Source organism: Crocuta crocuta, unplaced genomic scaffold, assembly GCF_008692635.1.
Source record: "Crocuta crocuta isolate KB4526 unplaced genomic scaffold, BGI_CrCroc_1.0 scaffold56, whole genome shotgun sequence".
Lineage (NCBI taxonomy): Eukaryota > Metazoa > Chordata > Mammalia > Carnivora > Hyaenidae > Crocuta > Crocuta crocuta.
Window position 1 is genome coordinate 6,294,158 of NW_027531334.1, and position 22,867 is coordinate 6,317,024.

Here is a 22,867-nt window from a genome sequence, read left to right on the forward strand (position 1 = left end):
AACTGGGCAAACTTCTACAAATCCTTCAGAGTCTTAAGAGAAAAAAGAAATTTTTCTAGTTACTTATTTCTTCATTCCCAATGAATTTTCCCTCTGAAGCCCATATTGAGGGAACAAGTACTTAATATAATATTAATAGATAATATTATTAGACAATACCAGTATAGTGAACATTTATCCCAAACCAGCATTATTCTAAGTTCTTTAGCTCTGTTGATACCTTTAATTCTCGTGACAACTGTATGAGATAGATACCACTGTTACCATCCCCACATAGATAGGAAGTGGAATCACAGAAAATGAAATAGCGTGCCCAGTCCTATACTACTGAGGGACACAAACAGGACTTTAACTCAGGAAGGATGGGATCAAGATAGTCCAATTCTTTTTTTTTTCTTTTTCATGTTTATTTATTTATTTTGAGAGAGAGAGAGAGCGCGCGCGCGTGCAAGTAAGCTAGCAGGGGAGGGGCAGAGAGGCAGGGAGATAGAACCCCAAGGAGGCTCTGCACCGTCAGTATGGAGCCTGATGTGGGGCTTGAACCCATGAACTGAGAGATCATGACCTGAGCCTAAATCAAGAGTCAGATGCTTAACTGGCTGAGCCACCCAGATGCCCCCAGGTAGTTTAATTCTTAATACTTAATCATGAAGGTGTTCTGTCTTGAGTATATCTGTACTGTGTCTGTTGAGATAACGGAAGAGAGTCTTAAATTATAAACAGACTTTGGCTAACAGACATTTAACTATGTGTGACCTGTTTGTATAGTGATGGATTTGCATTACTACACACATTATTTAAAAGTCAGAACATATAAATGCAATTCTAGATCAAGCAATCATTCACCATTGCTTTTTAGCATAGATTCTAGGGATTGGTATACATTTTCTATAAAGGGCCTGATAGTAAATGTGATCACATTCTGTCTCTTTCATATATTCTTATTTTTCCTTTAAAAATGGAAAAATCATTCTTAGGTCTCAGGCTGTGCCAAAAACAAGCTGCTAGCCCAGTTTGGCCTCTGGGCCATATTTCGCTTATCGCGGATATAGACTCAGGGACATATAGATTTAGACTTCCCCCCCTCCTTTTTTTATGTCTGAGGATATTTTAGCTTCCAGGGATGAAAGAGTTCTCTACCCAACTCTTGCTGAACACCCGATGCCTTTCTAAACATGGAAGGTATCAGAGAATGGTGAGCTCCTGAGTCTATGTGAGTATAGAGCAAAAGTTACAGAATCAGAAGTATAGAACTTTGAGCATTCTGAAATGCAATATTCTGGAATTTTTTCCTGGGGTGATGATTTAAACCAACATTAAAAATCCTGACTTTTGGGAATCCTCTGTAAGAGATGTACATAGTTTCATCTGCATTCAGGGAACCTCTGTGCCAGAGGGCTTTCTTCACCTTTACTTTGCTCTGACTTTGGGTTTATGGAGATAGATATCTATTTATTTGTTATTCCTTTTCCTTGATTGTTCTAGAGCACCTTTGCTCTCACTAAAACAACAGATTTTGAAAACAAGCTTCTTGAGGAATAAAGTGGAAAATATGTTTTGGTAGTTTAAAATGATGACATATGTTTCCAAGCATTTTAGTAAGTCATTTGGGACTAGGAGAACTGCTTTATCCAGTGTCAGTGACCTGAGTAGGAAGGAAGGTTATATATTTTAGTTCGAAATTATGATAGTGGGGCAGGTGCATAGAAATTTTTCTCTTTAAGAAAACTATCCTGTTTTATATGTATAAATGAACATTTGCATGGGCAGAAGTTTTGTTATCTCTCTCCTGAAGTTCTCTTCCAAAAGCAAAATTACCAGGCATTGAAAGGCAAGGAATTTCTTCCTAGATACAAAGCTTGCTGATTTGCCAGTTGGATGCAACTTACTCTGAATCTTTCTTCATAATGATATATTTCTGGAGCATATATTCTTCCTAAAGTATATTCTCTAAGTATTAGGTACCTTAAAATGATAATCTGACTTGATCGGTTCTTTCTTTTTTCTTTTCAGAAAGTATCTATATGTCACGTCTTCTTTTAAAGGAGCATTTAAAAATGAAGTTAAAAAGGCACAGGAAGCAGTAAAGTTTGGTATGTAATTATCTATGGCCTACATCATTGCTGTTCATTCATTCAGCCAACATTAATTGTACCCTTATTCTGAGATATATACTGTTATAGCATTGTAGGAATGACCACAGTTAATTGAATTCCTGGCTCTAAGGAGCTTCATAACATATTTTTGTATCTCTGGCTTTGTTGAATTATGATGTATGAATTAAGGGTATATTATTATAATATATTTTATTTATCATTATTATTTACTTTCTGTTATTTCCAAATTCACACTTGGAGCTAGGTTGATCTATATTAGAAACCCAGATTGGCGTGATGCTGAATTAGATTATTTTAGAGACTAGCTTTATACCCACTTTAAGAAGGAATGTTCTACACATTCATTCCCCTCACAACGAAGGCAAAGCCATCCTTTCCCAGCGATCCAGGAGCAAGGAGTAACTTTAATCTATATTCCACAGATGGTAGAGAGTTTTCAGTCAGCCGAATATTCAGTCGTGACCCTTTAATTTGTAGGTATAGTGTTGTGCCCTGTCGATTGTAATGTCTAAGAGGAAACCCAATGTGGCTGCCTGCACCCAGAATTGAGAGCTATGGGAAAGAACATTCTGAGATTATTATGTGGAAGCCGTTCCCACTGGTTATGGCCATAATGTATGCACACACTGCTCACTTAAAGTTGCTTGAAAGAGCTTCTGATGTTGTACTTATCTTGCTTCTGCTTCCAGCTGAACGCGTATTGAAAGAAGCACAAATCACAGTAAACCAGCCTGACAGAACTTCTTTGTCTTCTGCCAAGGTATGACACATAGACTTCCTAAATGGCCAAGTATCATTTGCTTTTTCCTGCACACAGTGGTCTCTTATCATTTACTTTGTAAACTGATAAACACAGATAAGCTCCAAAATTTAAGTTGATTTTACCCCAGGTAAACAGAGCAGAGGCGCGCAGAGAAAGGAGAGGATACTCAGCAGTAGGAGGAGGCTGGGTCTGAGCAAAGATGAGCAACGTGGGGTGAATTTGGAACAGCGGGGAAGAGCACTACAGCGCATTTCTTTAAAATGAAAAGTAATATGAGGAAAAAAATAATGAAAAACTAGCAGAAAAAAAGCAGCCTATCAAATTTCCTTGAAAATATCTTTTCAAATTATTGCTCTCTATGGACCTGAATAAATGGGGAAAGCAAGAAGAAGACTTATAAGCCATCCTTTTTTCTGGTGCTAGGAATTATGTGCTGTAATTATGAATATTAATAACAGTACTTCCAGCTTACAAAGCTTTTTTCTTATGAGTTGCTCCACATAGTTCATAAACATTTTCTGTAATCCTTGTAATACGCCCATGAGTAAGATAGGTTATAAAGTACTATTATTAATAATTATAATGCGTAGCAACCAAAAAAAAAAAAAGAATATTGCTGCAGGACATGTAAGTTTGTTAACTTTTACCCAAAATGCAGTACAGAGCTTTCTACCATGGTAAATTATGAAGCCGCATTTTATGTACTTGCAAACAAAAGGATAAATAGGTAAATGGAGAAAAAAAAATGCTGTACTTCCACTTTTCCTTCATCCTCTTCTGCAGATTCAGTGTATGAATCCTTTCCATGATTCACCCTTCAACTTTCAAGGACCAGGGCTGAGTTTGATACAAAGCTCTCTCATATCTAATGATCATGAGTAGGGAATGAAATCAAAGAGTAGCACATGGTAATGCCCCAAAGCTACCTATGCCTTCCCAAAATTCTCCTACTTTTTTCTTTTCACCTATTATTTTAAGGAAAATGTAGACCTATCTTACTGTCATTGATTTTTAAAGAAAGGTTTAAGCTTTTTTTATTTTGTCTCAAAGAAGTCAATTTCCTTGGCTTTATGTATTTGAGAGACCAGAGAAGCAGACTCTTTCTAATGGGTCAGGACCTTGCTTTCTTCTTGCCTTAGGCTTCCCTCTCATTGCCTCTTTGCTCTGTGCTGAGTGCTTTGACAGAAAGGGGGGCAGAGGTATCTTTGACCACCTTGCTTTGTTGCTGGGCAAAGAGAGCAAAGCGGAATGACCTTGGCTTTTGACCTCTTAAATTCCTCTAGGCAGTTGAGTGGTTGAAGTGAAATACTTACAGATCATTTATCATTTGCTTTTACTTTAAAGTCAGTGAAAATAGTATTCAGTCAGTGGTATACTTGCCAAATGAGATGCCCATCCTTCACATCAGGTAGATGGAGCACATTAAAAATCTGTTGTTATTTGTGAAATTATAATAATGCATTATTTCTTTTCTGCCTGGTTAGAGGGAGTGTACTAGAGATAGGGCAGTGAATGAGCCAGTATATAAAATTAAAACAGAAGACAAGAAAGACAGGTGGGCGTTGGTATTGAGGTACTCTGAAAAGAAGAAATCCTAGGGATGGGATAGCCTATAAAAGGAAAGCTTAGGGATTCTTAAGGGTATCTGGAACTTGATATAAAGGAGATGTGTTCTTATGGTGACTGACAAAATTTTTTAATAACAACTTTATTTTTCTGAAAGAAGCGGCCGTAATTGGTCATGTGATTTAACGTGTTGTTGTTGTTCTCACAAACAGACATCAGAGTCTAGGTACGTTGAATGACTTTCCCAAGCTTTTGTGTAGTTTGTGTGAAAGCCAGTGTGACATTACGAGGAGCAATAGCTCCTTAAAAGACAGAGAGAGATCACTGGAATATGTGCAAAAAGAGAACCATGGGCTAGGAGTTGGTGTGTCCCCTTAGCTATTAGAATGGAATCATTTATCAGGTATTTATTGTCTACCATTATACAATTGCATTAGGCAATGTGACCTATCACTGTTACCCTTGTGAAACATTTGGATAATGGGATAATAAATATCAGCTTAGCTTTCATTAATTTAGTAGAATTATGTTCTCTCCTGACCAAATGTACTTCTCCAGGATGTATTACAGAAAGCCTTAGAAGATGTAGAAGCAAAGCGTAAGATTCTTAAAGTGAAACAGAGGTAAGATGTAAGATTTTCTGCTTGCCAGAATGCTCTACACTTTGATAAAGCAAATTCTGATTTCCGAGGAGGCAGATTTGGTGGTTAATGTGGTAACTTCTCTTTCTCAGCTTATGACATCATATTATATTAAGCATAATATGGTCAAAATCCCCCAACTGCAAAATCGGTGAAGGTATTTACAAAACATATATTTGCATGCATACATATGATTTACATAATATTAAAACTTCTGAATACAGGGTGAAAAATTAGCTCAATATCCTGTTGAAGAAGTGAATGCTGCCCAGAGGATCGGCTGACAACTTTACTTTTTTTGTGTCCTTTAGCAGACACAACCCTCTGGAGGGTTGGTTCTGGCTTCTTCTCTCTTCTAGTGCTGCATTGAAATGTTTAGAAAATGTTTCAAATAAAATATATAGTTAGAATAAAAATAGCAACCTTAAATTACAAAACCATTATTTCCATTTGCAATGTTGACTTGATCTTCAGCTCAGGTATTAAACAAGTTAAACTGAAAATAGTTAGTTATCTGAGTAAGATCAGTCTTTGAAAACTGGGTAACTTTGAGAAACCAATTTTTAGGGAAGTATTACCCATTTCCAGAATTATTGTTGTGAACAATGAAGTGCTGTATAACCATAACTTTTCTCAAACCTAAATTTGGAGTGTTAACAATGCATTTATCAAAATAAGTACTTAATAAATCCATAGAAATCATCATTTAAAAGCAAACCTCTTTAATTTTTTAAAGTTTTTATTTAAATTCCAGTTAGGTAATGTTAGTGTAATGTTAGTTTCAGGCGTTCAACATAGCGATTCAACAGTTCCAATCAGTACCCAGTGCTCATCACAACAGGTGCCCTCCTTAATCTCCATCACTTATTTTACCCCTTTCCTCAACCCTTTCCACTCTGGTAACCCTCAGTTTGTTCTCCATAGTTAAGAATCTGTTTCTTCTTGGATGGCCTTTGTCTCCTTTTTGTTTTTTTCATTTCTCATTTGTTTTGTTTCTTAAATGACACATATGAATGACAACATGTGACATTTGTCTTTCCATGAGTGACTTATTTGACTTAATATTATACTCTCTTGCTTCATCCATGTCATTGTAAATGACAAGATTTCATTCTTTTTTTTTTATGGCTGAGTTGTATTCCACTATATAAATATTCCACTGCGCGCGCGCACGCGCGCACACACACACACACACACACACACACACACTTGCATGCACATACATAACCACTTCTTTATCCACTCATCAGTCAATTCGACTTAGGCTATTTCTATAGCAAAGCCCTCTTTAAAGTCTTGAGAAAGAAAAATCTGGTTGATGAATTGTTTTTAGTTACATTTGTATGTATGAAAGGTGACCAACTGTATTTTATGGATAATAATGCCAGTTAGTTGTTGTGAACTTGTTTTTATAGCAAAATGCTTTTGTTACAAATCTGAAGACAATCAGCATGTCACTTTACTGTTGCAGAGTGATTATGTCATATCCTGCAACATCCTGTTTTGGAGTCCATTACATAGTCAGTATTCTTTTTTGTTGAAGGGTAAGGATTTAATATTGAGTACACGTTTTTGAGAAAAAATGTGGTTCATATATATTTACCCCAACAAGTATGTGCTTTAAAAATGCTTAATATATTAATCCAAGTCAGTAATTTCCGCATAAAGTGTAACGTACTCTGAATATTATATTCATGTAGAAGGACTAATTAGGACTTTTCTTTGTCCTTTAGTGATAGATGTATTTAGCTAGCCCAGTAAGCATATTATGTCCATTGTAGTGCATGTAGTTATAATTAGAAAAGTAAAAGCTGTTTTTGTGGAATGAGATCTACAAGTTGACTTGTAGGGGAAGAATATATATTCGGTACCATTCTTGGTGGGGAGAGGAAAATAACATTTGTGAGGCACCTCGTCTGTTCCAGGTTTATACTTGATATTACCTCTTCTAGTCCTCCTGGCATCCCAAATGGCTAGGGGTATTCTTCCCAGTTTTCAGATGAGACAAGAAGTTGAAGTGACTCATCCATAGTCACATGGTTATTACAGAGATGAGTTTGTTTTTGAAGCCAATTCTGTCTTTCCAGTTCTTATATCTAGGTGTTTTTCATAGCTCCAAGCAGCTTCCTGTTTCTACGGTTGTTTCTATCTTATTCTGTTATGTCTCCATTTCCGTTTTTACACTTTTAAAGGAAAAGTCACATAAACATAATATAGCAGGACAGAGTCAGAAAATCAGTAGCTCATGTCTGTTCCTCTTGTAAACTTGCTTAATTAACTTTGATTTAGCTTTGATTTTGGAGAAAGAGAAAGCTAAAGAATGTCTTTTGGCATATTCCAATCTCTATAGGATATTTAGAGGCTTGAGGACATGCTGAAAGTTAGAAATCATATCCAGGGTTAAAAATACCTAGATTTCATTTTTCAAAAATGCATTAGACCACTTAACATTTCACAAACCTTTTGGCATTTTCTAGCTCTTGTAAATTTAATTTGGCAAAGCTGTTTTTTAATCTAAGAATGCTTGTGTTTGACTGGTATGGCCATCATGTTTATGCAAAATACTTGGCTACACAAAGATACTGAGTGTACCCACTAGGTTTTGCAAAATACCTGGGTATTTTACATTCAGTTTTTTTGATGTTTACCTTCTCAGTTTAATTATTAGCAGTTTGTAAACTGTATATTTCTATCCAATAAAAACTTTTTAAAAAAACTTTTCTAAATATAATGCTAGAGAATTAAAAAAAGCCAGGACTCTCTGCCTGTTCTTTGGAGTGAACATAGAAAATCGAAGCCAAGCTGGGATGTTCATTTACAGTAATAACCGCCTGATCAAAATGCATGAGAAAGTGGGCCCGCAGTTGAAGCTGAAGTCCTTGTAAGTATATTTTTGTTTTCAGAGGCATAGGCAGGATGAGGGAGGCTTCAGTAAGATTCTGTCTTTCGACTTAGATGGGTGCTTAATCATAATGGGAGCAGGTGTCTGGTCCTCCGGTCACCCTTCCCATCAGTGCGCAGGCATTAATATGCCTAATTTATAATATCAGCACAACTGCATGCCTGCTTGAAGGAAAACCACACTTTGGGAAATTTCTTCAGTACATTTCCTGAGCAACTTGATGTTTTACCATCTCTTGCACCATCTCCTCAGGTTAGAATTTTAATATTTTACCGATGTAAAAATAATAGAAGCATAATGGAGAAATTTTTGGAAAGGAAAATCCATAGTCTTGTAAAGCAACCCTGTTAACATTTTATGCAGCCCTTACATGTATGAGTTCTTGGCAGTTACCTGCGTGAGCATGTATTACAAACCCTCTTTAACCTATCTGGATTCCAGAGTAATACATTCTGCTGCTTTCCTGATGGTCCAAAACTCCATGTGCTGCTTTCATGAATTATGTAGGCAGTCAGACAGGGTAATTGTGACCAGTAGAATGACTCAGGGGTCAAACAGAATTCTTGTGATTAATAGAATGGCTCAGAGGACCATTTTTCATGTTATTTCTCACTTTTGAGGAATTAGCAGTTCATTCATTTGTTCATTCAACAAACACTTGAACTGCAGTGTCATGCACCAGGTACTGTACTAAGCTCTGCACACAAGATGGTGAGGACCTACTACTCTCTGCCAAAAAACTTATAGTCCAGTAAAAGGAACAAATATATAAATACATGTTTTTCATATCATGTGGAAACAGAATGATGTTTTAAAAATTAGTGTATTTTCTTGCTTAAAACCCCAATGGGTATAGAATAGAACTGGTTACCATGGTCTTCCAGTGATCTGGCCTCTGCCTGGCCCTGTGATGGCCCCACCTGTACCCACCCTCTCACTGTATTCTCACACCATCCAACTTCCAGTTTCTCACATATCCCAAGCTCATTCCTGCCTTATAGCCTTGCCACTTGAACCTTCTATCCTCAGACTCCTTACTGCTGGTCTGGGTACGTTACTTAGGCCCTAACTCTAAAGTCCCCTCCACAAGAAGGTCTTCCTGTGCTGTCTAACTAAATTCAGCCCCTGTGATTGGCTCTTATTACTCTTCACATGGTACAGCACCTGCTTTATTTTCCTTCTACTACTTATCACCATCTGAGATGATCTGGTCACCCTTACTGCGTGCTACCCTTCAATAGAAGAGAAACTTTATAGACAGGGGCTTTATTTTTTTGTTCAATACTGTATTCCCAGTTCCTGGAATAGGGCCAGGTGCTGACCATGGATGGATGGATGAATATGTGCTAGAGGCAAGCATCAGGTACAAAAAGAGCATTTGGGAAGAGTAGTAAACCAAACTCGGGGAAGTTGAGTCAGGCTTCCTAGAAGAAATGATGCCCAAATTTACACTTAGAGAATGAATAGTTAAGGAAGGGGAGGGCAGAAGGGGGAAGTAGTGAAACACATGATGGGTAGCAGCCCTACACTGGGAAGGCTTGATTTGTGTGCTTTGCCAAGGGCAGTTGGGAGCCTCGGAAGAACTAGACAATTGATGTTCTTTCCCAAAACAGGGAAATCAAGCAGAATATTCTGTCACTAGGCAGCAGTATCCCTGTTATGTACATCATAAGCTGCTAAAAATCTGAAAAAATTCAATTTATCCATCAGACTAACAGGCAGATACCTGTCACTTTTGGGGATAATCCAGTCCTTGTGTTCCCTTAGTAGAATTCACTGAGCACCCCATGGACCTCTCCAGTGACAAGGAAGAACCCAACCTGACGGATGAAATGAGGATGGAGAAAGTGACTCTGGCCAGATCATTAAGAGGGTTATGTCGGTTTATGTCCGCAAAGCACTGTTAGTGGTGTCTAATGCTAAAAGACCTCCTCTTTCTACCTACCCTGACTCCCATGTAAGGTTTAGGTTTGGGAAAAAGTCATATATATTTAGTAACAGTGCATTAGGAGACTTTTTATTATGAGAGCAAACACACCTATGATTACTATAGATTTAGGCAACAAAATACAATTATATCATAACTTGTTAAACTTTGACATGGTCCAGACCCAGTGAATAAATTTATTTGTAAATTTAAATGATTTCAAAAGACCATGGTGTATTTGCTTTTTCCTTAGCTAAATTTTTTAATGTATTTTTTCTTCCAGACTTGGTGCAGGCGTGGTTGGAATTGTTAATATACCCTTGGAGATCATGGAGCCATCCCATAATAAGCAGGAATTTCTCAATGTCCCAGAGTATAATCATCTGCTAAGAGTCATGGGGCAGTACTTGGTGCAGTACTGTAAGGACACCGGGATCAGTGAGTATTCAGTAGTCATATAGTAAGAGATAGTGGGGAATCCACTTGTGTGGTTTCTTTAATTTGGAGTGAGTGCGCTGACCTAGACAACGAGGAGCCCAAAGCCCTGTGAAAGCGCTCCTTTTATTTATTAAAACAGTAATAATAAAATGGGGCTCCTGGGTGGCTCAGTCGGTTAAGCGTCTGACTCATGGTTTTGGCTCATGTCTTCATCTCACTTTTTGTGAGTTCAAACCCTTTATCAGGCTCTAGCTGACAGCACGGGGCCTGCCTGGGATTGTCTACTCCTCCCCTGCTTGTGTGTGTGCGCTCCCTCTCTCGCAAAATAAATAAGCTTTAAAAAATGTAGTAATAATATAATAATAAAATATAGGAAATGAGAAGGGAGCTTGTCTCAGAATCTTTCCAGAATATTATGTGAAAAAGATCAAAAACTGTAAGAGGTCAGTGAGCAGTATGAGAGCTGATCGTGGAGGAAGGAAGCAGAAGTTTGCCTTGGTCAGCCTCGGACACCATTCCAAGACTCTACTGTGCAGGGACACGTACTTCCATACAGACCTGAGTAGCCCCCATAGCGCTGTTATGTCCTGCCATGGCATAATCACTGTTTACCCTGGATAATTGTAGATGTGTGTTAAACCTTGTTTTGTATAGCTAACAAGTCTTGAATATATTAATTCAGTAAGAGTTTGAAAAGCATTCAAATAAATACAATCAGATACTTAAGATAAACTTCAGTTATCTGGGAAATTTGGCTCATTCAGGCCATTTCAGCCTCCAGAGACACCTGAACAATGAGATGGTGTGCTGTGCATTAATGAAATAAACTTTCTTTAAGTTATGCAGACATAGGGCTTCATTTATGGAAAGAAGTAGACAGGCTACTGTGTATTTGTGTAATGATTTGCATGAAGTATGTATAATTCATGCATATCACAAATTATGTCTCTACCCTTGAGACAACTTAAAATCTTACTGCTCTACTTGAGGTTGTGATTTAGAATATTTTCTTTTCTTTTGTACTCACTTGGCTTCTCCCTAAAATTTTCTTACCGCAGTGAAACAGGAAAGACTAAAGGAACTCAGAGGAGAAACATGCGAGTGCGAATAAAGGTGTGGGCACAGATTTCTTGCCAAAGCTGGATTTTCCTGTCATGGTCTAAAACCTTCTCTGAAAGACAGATATCTTATGTTTTCTCTCATATGTGAATCTTGAAAAACTTAACAGAAGACCATGGAGGAAGCGAAGGGGGAAAAATAGTTACAAATAGGGAGGGAGGCAAACCATAAGAGGCTCTTAAGTGCTGAGAACAAACTGAGGGTTGATGGGGATAGGGGAGAGGGGAAACTGGGTGATGGGCATTGAGGAAGCACTTGTTGGGATGAGCGCTGGGTGTTGTATGGAAGCGATTTGACAAATATAATTTTATATTATAATTTAATACATTAAGTATATTATAATTTATATTATATTAATATTGAATATATTATAATTTAACATATTAATATAATTTGATAATATAACTTTAAGTTATATTAAAAAAACCTTCCCTGAGTGCGCAGCATTAGTGTCACCTGAGAGCTTGTTAGAAATGCAGCATCTCAGACCTACTGGATGAAAATCTGCGTGTTAGGGACATGGCCAGTGATTTGTATGCACGTTAGAGTTTGAGAGGCACTGCTCTGAAGAGTACAGGTACTGCGTGTTAGCACAGACGTACTTTGTCCATATGTCTTTTTTCTCAGAGCCGTGTCTGAAGTTCTACTAAATGTAGGAATGAGTACCTTCTTTGGTGGGTTATGCGTAAAGCTGTAGAACACAAAAGGATATTCAGAGTGAGGTATAAATCAAGCATCTACTCTCTGGTCCCTGAATGCTAGCCTGACCTAGAAAAATCATTTAGCATTTGAAAACTCCTCCACTCTCCTCATATTTTCTCTGTCTTACTCGTCCTTGGACTAAGGAATGCAGCCCTCAGAAAGAGGCGTGGAAATTCAAGGTGATAGGCATCATCTCCATCCCAGCCCACACTTCCTCAGTACGGTCATACTGAGTCCTGTTTCAGGGAGGGCTCTCTTGAAGCCCCTTTTCCTGGTATGGGAGTGCCCTCCTAACCTCTGTAGTCTCAACTTCTGGGTGTCACTTGCCTGCTTCCCCTGACCCCTTGTATAACCCCCCATCTTCATCTCAACCTATTTTTTTTTCCAGAAATTTCTCAGGGGGTGCACTAAGAGTCTAAATAAGTTATGTTTGTATTTTAATTATTATTAGTTAATGCCAGGTTGTTTTCCCAATTCCATAGCTGTCTATGAATGGATTTAGGGGTACTTTTACAAAAGATGTTCCTCTAGAAGGGAGTCAGGGAGTGGAGAAAGGTTAGTGAGCATGTGTATTTATTCACTTAGTGGACATCACAGCCTCATCCCTAAACTTCCTTATTGAACTGAATTAAGTAATCAAGGTCAGAGTTTGTAGTCTCAGGAACTGTGCTGAGAAGATCGACCTTGAAGGTCTTTGTGTGTTCATTCCCACAGGAATAACCAAAGCCATCTAATGCTTGACTAATACTCTAAAAGCCAGTATTACAGGGCACACAAATTTAATGAAAAGTATTTGGGTAGATTTTTGCCTTATAAATAAAAGATACAGTCTTTGTGTTTGCTATAAATCTGATCTGTTTCTATGGAAAATTGGGGCCTTGTAAAAATCAAATCAGCAGAAAGGAAAATGGAGGGGTAATGACTTTGTGTCATTTATGAAATCTGCATTTACATTTGGCACAGATGGTGCTGAGAACCTCAGAAATATTTTTCTGAGTCTGACCTCACCTCACTGTCTGCTACTGTGTTTCCTAAAGCTTTATGCATCCTTACAGTGAAATGGAAATATTAACCAGCAGCTGTTTGCAGTAGAGAAAGAGAAGGAAAGTTAGAAACATCAAATGAAATTGGGGTTTGAACAGAGCAATTGCATTGAAATTTGTTACAAAACTTTTCATAAATGGATGAGAACAGAGCAGATGTATTAAGTGAAATCTGTGACATAATAAGTGTCACCTTTCCTAGAACTCAAACGGTAGGTCCTATAAACCAGTCACTCCCTGATGCTTTAATCCCCTCTACCCCACCCAGCCCTGCCCAGGCAAGTGGACTGCCATTTTAAGCCCGAGTCAGGGTTTCTTATGAAAGAAAAATTGCTACTTCTTGAGGCAGCCCGTGAATCTCTGCATAGCTCTATTAGAAGATACGTTTTCTTATCGGAGCCGAATCTATTTCTCATGAGTTGTTTCATTCATTCACCTGTGGTAGACATGGAGGGTTCTAGGACTAACGAGTCAGACATGTTCCGCCCTCTCTGGGAATTTGCAGTCTAGTAAGGCTACCCGGATTTGACACTTAGAAGTAGGATTGGCGCCCAACAGGGAAGAATGGGTGCTGCAGACACCATTGCTCAGGAGCCAGAGAAGGCCTGGAGGAAGCCTTTAGGGGTGTTTCCCCAAGGATGAGGCACAGTTAGTCAGGCCAACATCATTTTTCCCTCTTGGGGCCATGAAGATAGGCCTAAAACCTTACTAAATGGCAACCTCCCAGATATTTGATGACAAGCTTTCTGTCTCTCTTCAGTCTTGTATCCTAAAACATTTCCGAGTTCTGTTGCTGTTCTTCACTTGATATGGTGTAAATGGTGATAAATATATTCACCATTTTCATGTTATACTTCAGAAAGTGTGTTTGCCACCCAGACACAAAAATTTCAAGTGAAACCCAGCCTTGAATAAAATGGGATCATCATCCCTTTTTGAATTATTTTAAGTCATAATTCTATTGATGAACCTAATATATTAACTCTCAGTAAACACGTTTTTGACCTTCAGTGTCTTTATTGCCAACTAGAATTCCCAATAAAGTTTTTAATATGTATTCTTGTTAAGCCATCCGTCTCATATATTTTTTCCCCAGTGTTTTTGGACCTCAGAGTAGAATCATACATTTAATTGTGTTACATGCTGTCACCTTATTTAGCCCATCCTTTCAGGTTGCCACTACTTTTTTTTGAATCTAATGTTGACTTCTAATTAATAAATGGTATACTGGATAAAGGCAATTGGTCAATTAAAAATCTTTGTGATTAGGCTCTTTCCTAGTTCATATCAATTTCTTGGTTTGTGTATAATTTTGAAAAAGAGATAATATTTGTTAGATGAATAGTTTCTTTAAAAAGTAATGCTTATGCCTTAGCTTGGGTTGCTATAGCAAAATTCTATAAACTGGTGGCTTATGAACAACATAAATATATTTCTCACAGTTCAGGAGGCTGGAAGTCCAATATCAGGGTCCCAGGATGGTCAGAATCTGGCAAGAACTCTCTTCCAATTTGCAGACTGCTGACTTCCCCTGATATTCTCACATGGTGGAAAGAGAGTGAGCTAGCTCTCTGGCCTTCCATAAGGGCACTAGTCTCATCACGAGGGATTCACTCATATGACCTAATCACCTCCCAAAGATCCCTCTGCCAAGTACTATCACACTGGTATTAAATTTCAGCATATGAATTTAGTGGGGATGCAAACATTCAGTCCATAGCACTATAGTAGGTAGATCTAGCTAGCTGCTCACGACAAATATTGTTTCTCTTATTATGTACTTCAGTCTATGAAATCTCAGAAAAGCACTACAAAAAAAAAAATGAAATGCATCATTTCTGCTAGGATATGTGTTGAGTGAGGTCTATAAAAATATTGAAAGGTGAGACTGTGAGACCAGTTTATTTGGAGATACAGACCAAGAAATAATTCATATCTCTTTTTTTATTCAGTTTTTGAAGTCACTGATTTTAAGTATTCTATTTCATTTAAAAATATAATATTTTCAATAGCATATGTTTTATTTTAAATTTCTCAGTTTGGTGTTACAGACCGAATTATTTCCCCAGAATTCATATGTTTTAGTTCTAACCCCCAGCATCTCAGAATGTGACTGTGGTTGGAGACAGAGCCTTTGAAGATGTGATTAAGTTAAAAAGGCCATTGGAGAGGACCCTAATCCTGTCTGACTGGTGTTCCTTTAAAATTTTTTTTTTTTACATTTATTTATTATTGAGAGACAAAGAGAGACAGAGCACGAATAAGGTAGGGGCAGAAAGAGGAGGAGACACAGAATTTGAAACAGGCTCCAGGCTCTGAGCAAGCTGTCAGCACAGAGCCCGATGCAGGGCCCAAACCCGTGAACTGCGAGATCATGACCTGAGCCGAAGTTGTTCACTCAACTGACTAAGCCACCCAGACCCCCCTGCTGTTCTTATAAGAAGAGGGAATGTGGACAGAGAAACTCCGGGGATGGGTGGGTGCAGAGAAAAGACGGTGTGAGGACACAGCTAGAAGGTGGCCATCTCCAAGCCAAGGAGAGAAGACTCACAAGAAACCAAACTTTCCCACATCTTGCAGTTGGACTTCTAGCTTTCACAGCTGTGAGAAAATAAGTTTCTGTTGTTGAAACCACCCAGTCTGTTTCTGTTGTAGTTGCTGTTGCTGTTATGGCATTCCAAGCAAACTAATAGAGGAGATTGAGAAATTGGACAGAATTAAAGAGAATAGTATAAAGAAACCCATAAATCCATCATCCACCCTCAACAGTTATCAACTCTGGGCAGACTGGTTTCATTTACATTCCCACCTACTCTTCAACAACTAGATTATGAAGAAAATTCCAGACATTATATAATTATTTTAAATGGATCTATCACGTATTTTTGAAAGAACTCTATTTAGAAATATAACTGCAATACAAAAACACTTAAAATTATCAATACTTCCTTAATAGCATAAAATATCCAGTCTGTTGTTATATTTCTAAGTATCTCCTGTCATCATATAACTCCTAGCCCCTCCTACCCATCCCCACGTTTCTTTTTCTCTCCTGGTTTTCCTTGCAATTTATTTGTGGGAAAAACTGGGCTGGTTGTTTTGTAGTTTTCACATATAAATTTGGTTGCTGCATTACTAGGTGTGGTTTAACAGGTTTTTTTATTCTGTTAATTTTTTTGCAAATTGCAAATTGCACCTTGACCAAGTTTAGATGTGGTGGTTTTTTGTTTGTTTGTTTGGTTGGTTGGTTGGTTTTTGTCAAGATGCTTCATAGGTAGTAGTGTATTCTACCATCAGGTTGCCTGATTCTTTCTCTTTTAATGGTATTAGCAGTTAATAATCAATGCTTGGGTCCATAAGAAGTTCCAAAATCTTCTGTTCTAATTCTATCATATTTTTATCATTTGTTAGCTCTAATACTTCTGATACTTCTAAAACATTTTTCATCTTCCACTTGGTCACCTAAGTTAGTTTGTAATTTTACTACTTGACAGAAACAACATAGAACCCCATACTGATAAAAAAAATTGCATTGAATAAAAGCTTGATTAGAAATAAAATTAAAACAATAAAAAATGATACAGACATTTGCCTGGACTTATATGGCATAAATATGTACTCTATTTAAAATCATTACTTCGTGCCATCTCTCAGCAAATAGCAGGTTGGTTCAGGAGTTCATTGGATTGATTTCTGGTTTAAAAAAAAATCACATTCTTAGATTTAATCCATTTACACTGCTTTCACCTGGTAATTGAAATTATCACCATTGACAGCACTTATGCTTCCTTTTCTTTCTGACTGCACTTTTATTATTATCATGATAATGACATTTTTTACATCTACAATGAGTTTTCATGCTAAAATATCTCAGAGGATCTCACTTATATTGCAAATAAAACCCTAAAAAGCCTTGTACCCTTCTTTTTCTGGAATGAAATACACTCTTATTCTTACAGTCTGATTATCCCTGCCATGCCAGAAGCAAGACTTCAGTCTGCTTATGTGTGCCCTAGTAAAGAGGAGTAGGCTGCATTTTAATGACTGAATTTAAAACAATGCAATGAGAATTAAACATAAGCTGTATTAAAAAAAAAAAAGTAGATTGCATGGCCAGGGTCAGAGTGTGTGAAGGAAATTGAGTTCCTCATCCTGAAACAAAGTGGCCGGGCTATGGAGATTGACCAGGTCCAGCCTGTGGTCCATCCATAGCTTACTCCTTTCGGTATAGAGCTCCCAGGGACTATTTGAGCCATAGAGGGTGGTCAGCCCAGCCTGCAGCAAGCGATGGAGAATGTTGATGAGTGGATGGAGAAAGAAGGTCCAAACGTCAAGTCAGTTTTGTCACCTTTGGAGACTGGGACTTGAAAGTCACACTCCTGGGCCGGTGCTAGTACTTGGGCTTGCCAATGGCAGATTACTTCCAGCAGTGAATTAATCCGAAAAAGGCTTGCACCTTTGCCATGGGCTGCTGGCCCAACAATGGACTTCTAGACATAAACAAGGGTCTTAGCCTGCAACACATAGGACAGCCCCACGGTGGCATTGATGACTGCAAGAACATTGCCAACATAATGGAGATAACTTGCATATGAAGGTTTCCTTGTCAAGCAGACATAGAACCCATTCTGTTTGGCTAAGGACAGGATGGGGCAGGACAGCGTAGATGCTTGGCCCAGCCCCAAATCCTTCCTTCCCTCACCAGAGGGGCAAAGGGAGAGTGGCATAGCTGTATGTCCAGAGTGGCCCCAGCCTGCCCTGAGGGCTTGGGCCTTGGGTAAGGGCTTGGTCACTTGGCCCCTCTGGAGGGGCTACCTTGTGTCTCCCACCTTTTCCCCTCAACCTCAGCCCAGTATTAGCCCCTCCCATTGTGGGCATGGGCTTGAGAGACCCAGGTACTCACTGCCTCCTCCCTAGTACACAGGCTTCTACTGGGGCCACTAAGGCCCCCTGTTGTGCCTCCTCCCCCTCTGTAGTCCATGGTGTGTGGTGCCCCTGGGCTCCAGGACAGATCAGGCTCTACCTTGTGTCTGCCCCCCATCTTCACTATGAACGTGCCCCTGAATAAAGTTGGGGCAACGAGGGGAAAAAAAGTAAATTTGAGTCTTTGGATGTTGAGAACATTAAGTCAGTGGGCTTTGTGTATGTCTGAGTAAAGTGAGTCCTGGTAGAAAGATAAACTTTGCTAACGCAGATACTGAGGAGAGTGAGCTGGCTAACAGAGCTGTTGCCCATAATGACACAGAACTTCAGGAATATTCTTTAGGTTAGATTACTATGTCCAATTTTAATTGCCTTATCATATAGGGAATTTAAAAAGCTGAATGTATTCAAAGAAAAGCATTGAAAATAATTAAATAAAAATATAACTTAAAAAGAGAAAGTAAAAGTTATTTCTTCTTGAAGGAAGACATAGAAGAAGCCTAACTTTCCTTGGTTTGTTGTCATAAGGCTTCTGACCCTCTTCCTTCTAGTACCCAGTGCACAGAATGATATGTTGCTGAACTAGGAGCCAGGGAGCCCTAGGAGATTTTAGAGTATTATTTGGAATCTTTTAATTCCTGTCTACCAATAATTGTCTAAAATACCATTATACCTCATACATACATATGCTACAGTTTTAATTTTTTTAAATGTTTATTTATTTTTAGAGAGAGGGAGACATGGAATCCAAAGCAAGCTCCAGGCTCTGAGCTGTCAGCACAGAGCCCGACATAGGGCTCGAACCCATGAACCATGAGATAATGACCTGAGCCAAAGTTTGGGTGCTTAACTAACTGAGCCACCCAGGAACCGCTACAGTTTTTCAAATATGTGTGGATGTAGTTGTGTGTAGTAAAATACAGAATCACATAGAAGCGATATTGAATTCAATTTTTTTCATGTATTTTCTCAGTTTGGGGGGTAGTGTTCTGAAATTATTTTGCAGCTTGAGGAGACCCACATGGGAAAGCACTGATATAAAATGAGAGGAAATGATGCTGTGTTGCCGGGTGAAGGTAGTGAAGTTGACACTTCCAGGGAGTTGGATCACTTCCTCAGATTCCTGGAGCTTTGCCCTGGAGCCTACTGTGCTCTCAGTAGAGTTCTGCCACTTGCTTCTGCCAGTGACTATCCCCATAAAGTGAGACTTGCCCAACCCACTTCATCCCCGTAGGAGCTTTGAGAAAGAAGGGGCTGTGAGCACCTTCACCACCACTGAAGACATCTTGCTTTGCTGTCCTTCAGTTCAAATAGAGTACTTGGATAAGTGGTTATGTAGCAGCTCTCATACGTGCCTCACAGATTCTCTAAGCTGTAATGGCAGTTCTTCCTTATAAGTGGCCATTGGCTTCAAAAGTGTACAGTCATCACTTCCAGCTGATTGGAGTTGGCCTATTCGTGGAAACCAGTTTGCCATTCCTAACCAAGAGATTCCATCAAGAATATAAATGATCTGGGGCGCCTGGGTGGCTTAGTCGGTTAAGCGTCCGACTTTCGCTTAGGTCATGATCTCGCGGTTCGTGGGTTCGAGCCCCGCGTCGGGCCCTGTGCTGACTGCCAGCTCAGCGCCTGGAGCCTGTTTCAGTCTGTGACTCCCTCTCTCTCTGACCCTCCCCTGCACGCGCGCGCTCTCTCTCTCTCTCTCCTAGAAATTAAAAAAAAAAAAATTAAAAAAAAAGAATATAAATGATCCAACAGTTAAACATGGATCAGCTTACAAAAGGTCTGATATCTAGCTTAGCTAAGAATGAGGGGTAATGATAAACAGGACAGTTTCGACAGAGCAGGAGGCATGATTTACAATATCCAGAGAATAGAGATGTAATTTCTGTTTCAGGAGATCTTTAAAAATAGAGTATAATCATCTGTTTAGTTGCAGAACATCCCGAAGTCAGGGACCTGATAAGCACCTTCATCTCATGATTTTCTTCTTGCTTTGATTTCATAACTGTTTTAGCCTTCCTTATTTTGATTGAAACCATCAAAGCTTTGCTTTGGTAGCTTATTACTAAATTTCATTACTTCTCCTCTTGGCTAATTGAGTCACTGGATGTCTTTGTACAGTCTATGAATAGATATGAAACTGGCATCTAGGAGGGTGTTACATTTCTCTTTTTAAGAGCCACAGTCTTTGTGAAACTGCTCTTTTAGTTACTGGTGTTTGGCAAATGTTTAGTAAGTTACTGCAGCAGTTCCCATTATTTTTCCTGAGTTTTAAAGGGCTCCTGAAAAATTAATCAGATTAATTTAAGCATTAGAAATACTCTGAATAAAGTACTCCATATATAGCTAGCAGTAAATTAAATTTTCACTTTTTCTCAGATACTTGTTCTAGGAATTAGGACTTTAAATCTGTGTGCATTAATTTCTGATTATTCCACCAATTTAATAAGCTTGTTGATTATTCAAACAAAAATTTCAAGATATGTATTGTTTCATAATTTTAAATATCACCTGTATGCTTGTAGCCATTTCCTGTTTACAAAATAAACTGAATTTTTAAAATCAGAGTACCTTTGAGGACGTTCAAATAATATAATTTTGGAATCAATAAATTTTCAGTTTTCTTCATAGTGCTTGTTATAGGTGGGTGGAAATATTTAAGATATACTTTAAAAAATCAAGTACTTTTCAAATTTTGAGATTTCAGCTCTTTTAATTGTCTTCTGGATGAAAGGGTAATTAAAGAACCCTCATTAAGATACATTAACAATAACATCAGTTATTAAAACCACATATGTAACCAAATGTCCATAATTATATACCACACCATTAGTTAAGACCAACCCGATTTAATGAATTACTATTATTATTATTAGTTTTATTATTTATTACCAGACTAGATAGAAAAGGATTTTTTTCCAGCTTTATTGGGGTATAATTGACAAAAAAAAAATTGTGTATACTTAGAATGTACAACATGATTTGATTTACCTATACATTATGAAATATTTACCATGATCATGTTAATCATCATTCACCTCACACAGTTGTCTTTTTTGTATGTGTGGAGTTAGGTTGCTTAAGATCTATTCTCTTAGTGAATTTCAAGTATACCTTACAGTACTACTAACCACAGGCACCATCCCATACCTTAGATCCTCAGAACTTATTGATCTTACTAGTGAAAGCTTATACCGATTGACCAACATCTCCCTATTCCCCTACTCTACAGCCACTGGCAACTACCATTCTACTTTCCGTTTCTATGAATTCAACTTTCTTTTTTTAGATTTCTACATATGAATGATACCATATAGTGTTTGTTTTTCTCTGTCTGGCTTATTTCAGTTAGCATAATGGCCTTCAGTTTCATTTACATTGCAAATGACGGTATGTCAAACTATTTATGGCTGGATATTCTTTTTTTAAATAAGTTTTTTTTCATGTTTATTTTTGAGCCGAGAGAGACAGAGCATGAGCAGGGGAGGGGTAGAGAGAGAGACACAGAATCCAAAGCAGACTCCAGAGCTCTGAGCTATCAGCATAGAGCCTGATGTAGGGCTTGAACCCACAAACTTCAAGATCATGACCAGAACCGAAGTCCGACGCTTAATTGACTGAGCCACCCAGGCACCCCACTATTCTATCTATCTAATCATATTTTTATCTATCAGTGGACATATAGGTTTCCATATTTCTCTATCTTGGCCATTCTGAATAATGCTGCAGTGAACATGATATTGAAGATCTCTGTAAGACATTTTATTTCCTTCAAATGTATGTCCATAAGTGGGATTTCTGGGTCAGATAGTAGGTCTATGTTTAATATTTTGAGAAACCTCCATACTGTTTCCATCATGGTTGTACCAATTTACATTCCCACCAACAGTGCATGAGAGTTCCCTTTTTTCCACATTCTCATCAACACTTGTTATCTCTTCTCTTTGAGATTATATTGTGCTTTTGATTTGCAATTTCCCTGATAATAAACACCTTTTCATGTACCTTTGGCCATTTGTATATCTTTGTTGTAGAACTGTCTATTCAGGTCTTTTGCCTATTTTATTATCAGAGTGTGAGTGTGTATGTATGTTTGTATGTATGTATTTATTGCTATTGGATTGTATGAGTTCCTTGCATATTTTAGGTATTAAACCTTTATCAGATATATGGTTTACAAATATTTTCCTTTTTATGATGTCTTTTCATTTTGTTGATTGTTTTCTTTGCTGAATAGAGGCTTTTCAGTTTGATGTGATCCCATTTATTTTTTGTTTGAATTTTTTTGTTGTTGTTTGCTTTTGTTATCTTTGCTTTCAGTGATGTATCCAAAACAGACCAATGTCAAGAAGCTTTTTCCCTATGTTTTCTTCTAGAAGTTTTATGGTTTCAGGACTTAAAATTTCTCTCATCAGTGTCTTATAGTTTTCAGTGTATAGGACTTTTAACCTCCTTGGTTAAATTTAATCTTAAGTATTTTATTGTTTTTAAAAAATGTGACTTGTCAAGTTGGTTAATATACAGTGTATACAGTGTGTTCTTGGTTTTGGGGGTAGATTCCTGTGATTCATTGTTTACCTACAACACCCAGTGCTCATCCTAGCAAGTGCCCTTTTCACTGCCCATCACCCATTTTTCCCTCTCCCCTTCCCCCCCACCCCCCATCAACTCTCAGTTTGCTCTCTGTATTTAAGAGTGTCTTCTGGTTTGCTTCCCTCTCTGT

At 38.1% G+C, this 22,867-nt stretch overlaps 1 protein-coding gene and 1 pseudogene across 1 annotated transcript in view; both read left to right on the forward strand.

Annotated features, from left to right (window-relative positions):
- MORC1 (MORC family CW-type zinc finger 1) overlaps nucleotides 1-22,867 on the forward strand; it is a 160,613-nt gene that overhangs the window by 56,624 nt on the left and 81,122 nt on the right. Inside the window, exons 10-14 of the mRNA XM_077771811.1 lie at nucleotides 2,014-2,093; nucleotides 2,807-2,877; nucleotides 5,005-5,069; nucleotides 7,825-7,968; nucleotides 10,200-10,354. Coding sequence (XP_077627937.1) covers nucleotides 2,014-2,093; nucleotides 2,807-2,877; nucleotides 5,005-5,069; nucleotides 7,825-7,968; nucleotides 10,200-10,354 — 515 coding nt within the window. The remainder of the gene's footprint in view (nucleotides 1-2,013; nucleotides 2,094-2,806; nucleotides 2,878-5,004; nucleotides 5,070-7,824; nucleotides 7,969-10,199; nucleotides 10,355-22,867) is intronic.
- Nucleotides 11,450-17,838, forward strand: LOC144238060 (ERI1 exoribonuclease 3 pseudogene; annotated as a pseudogene).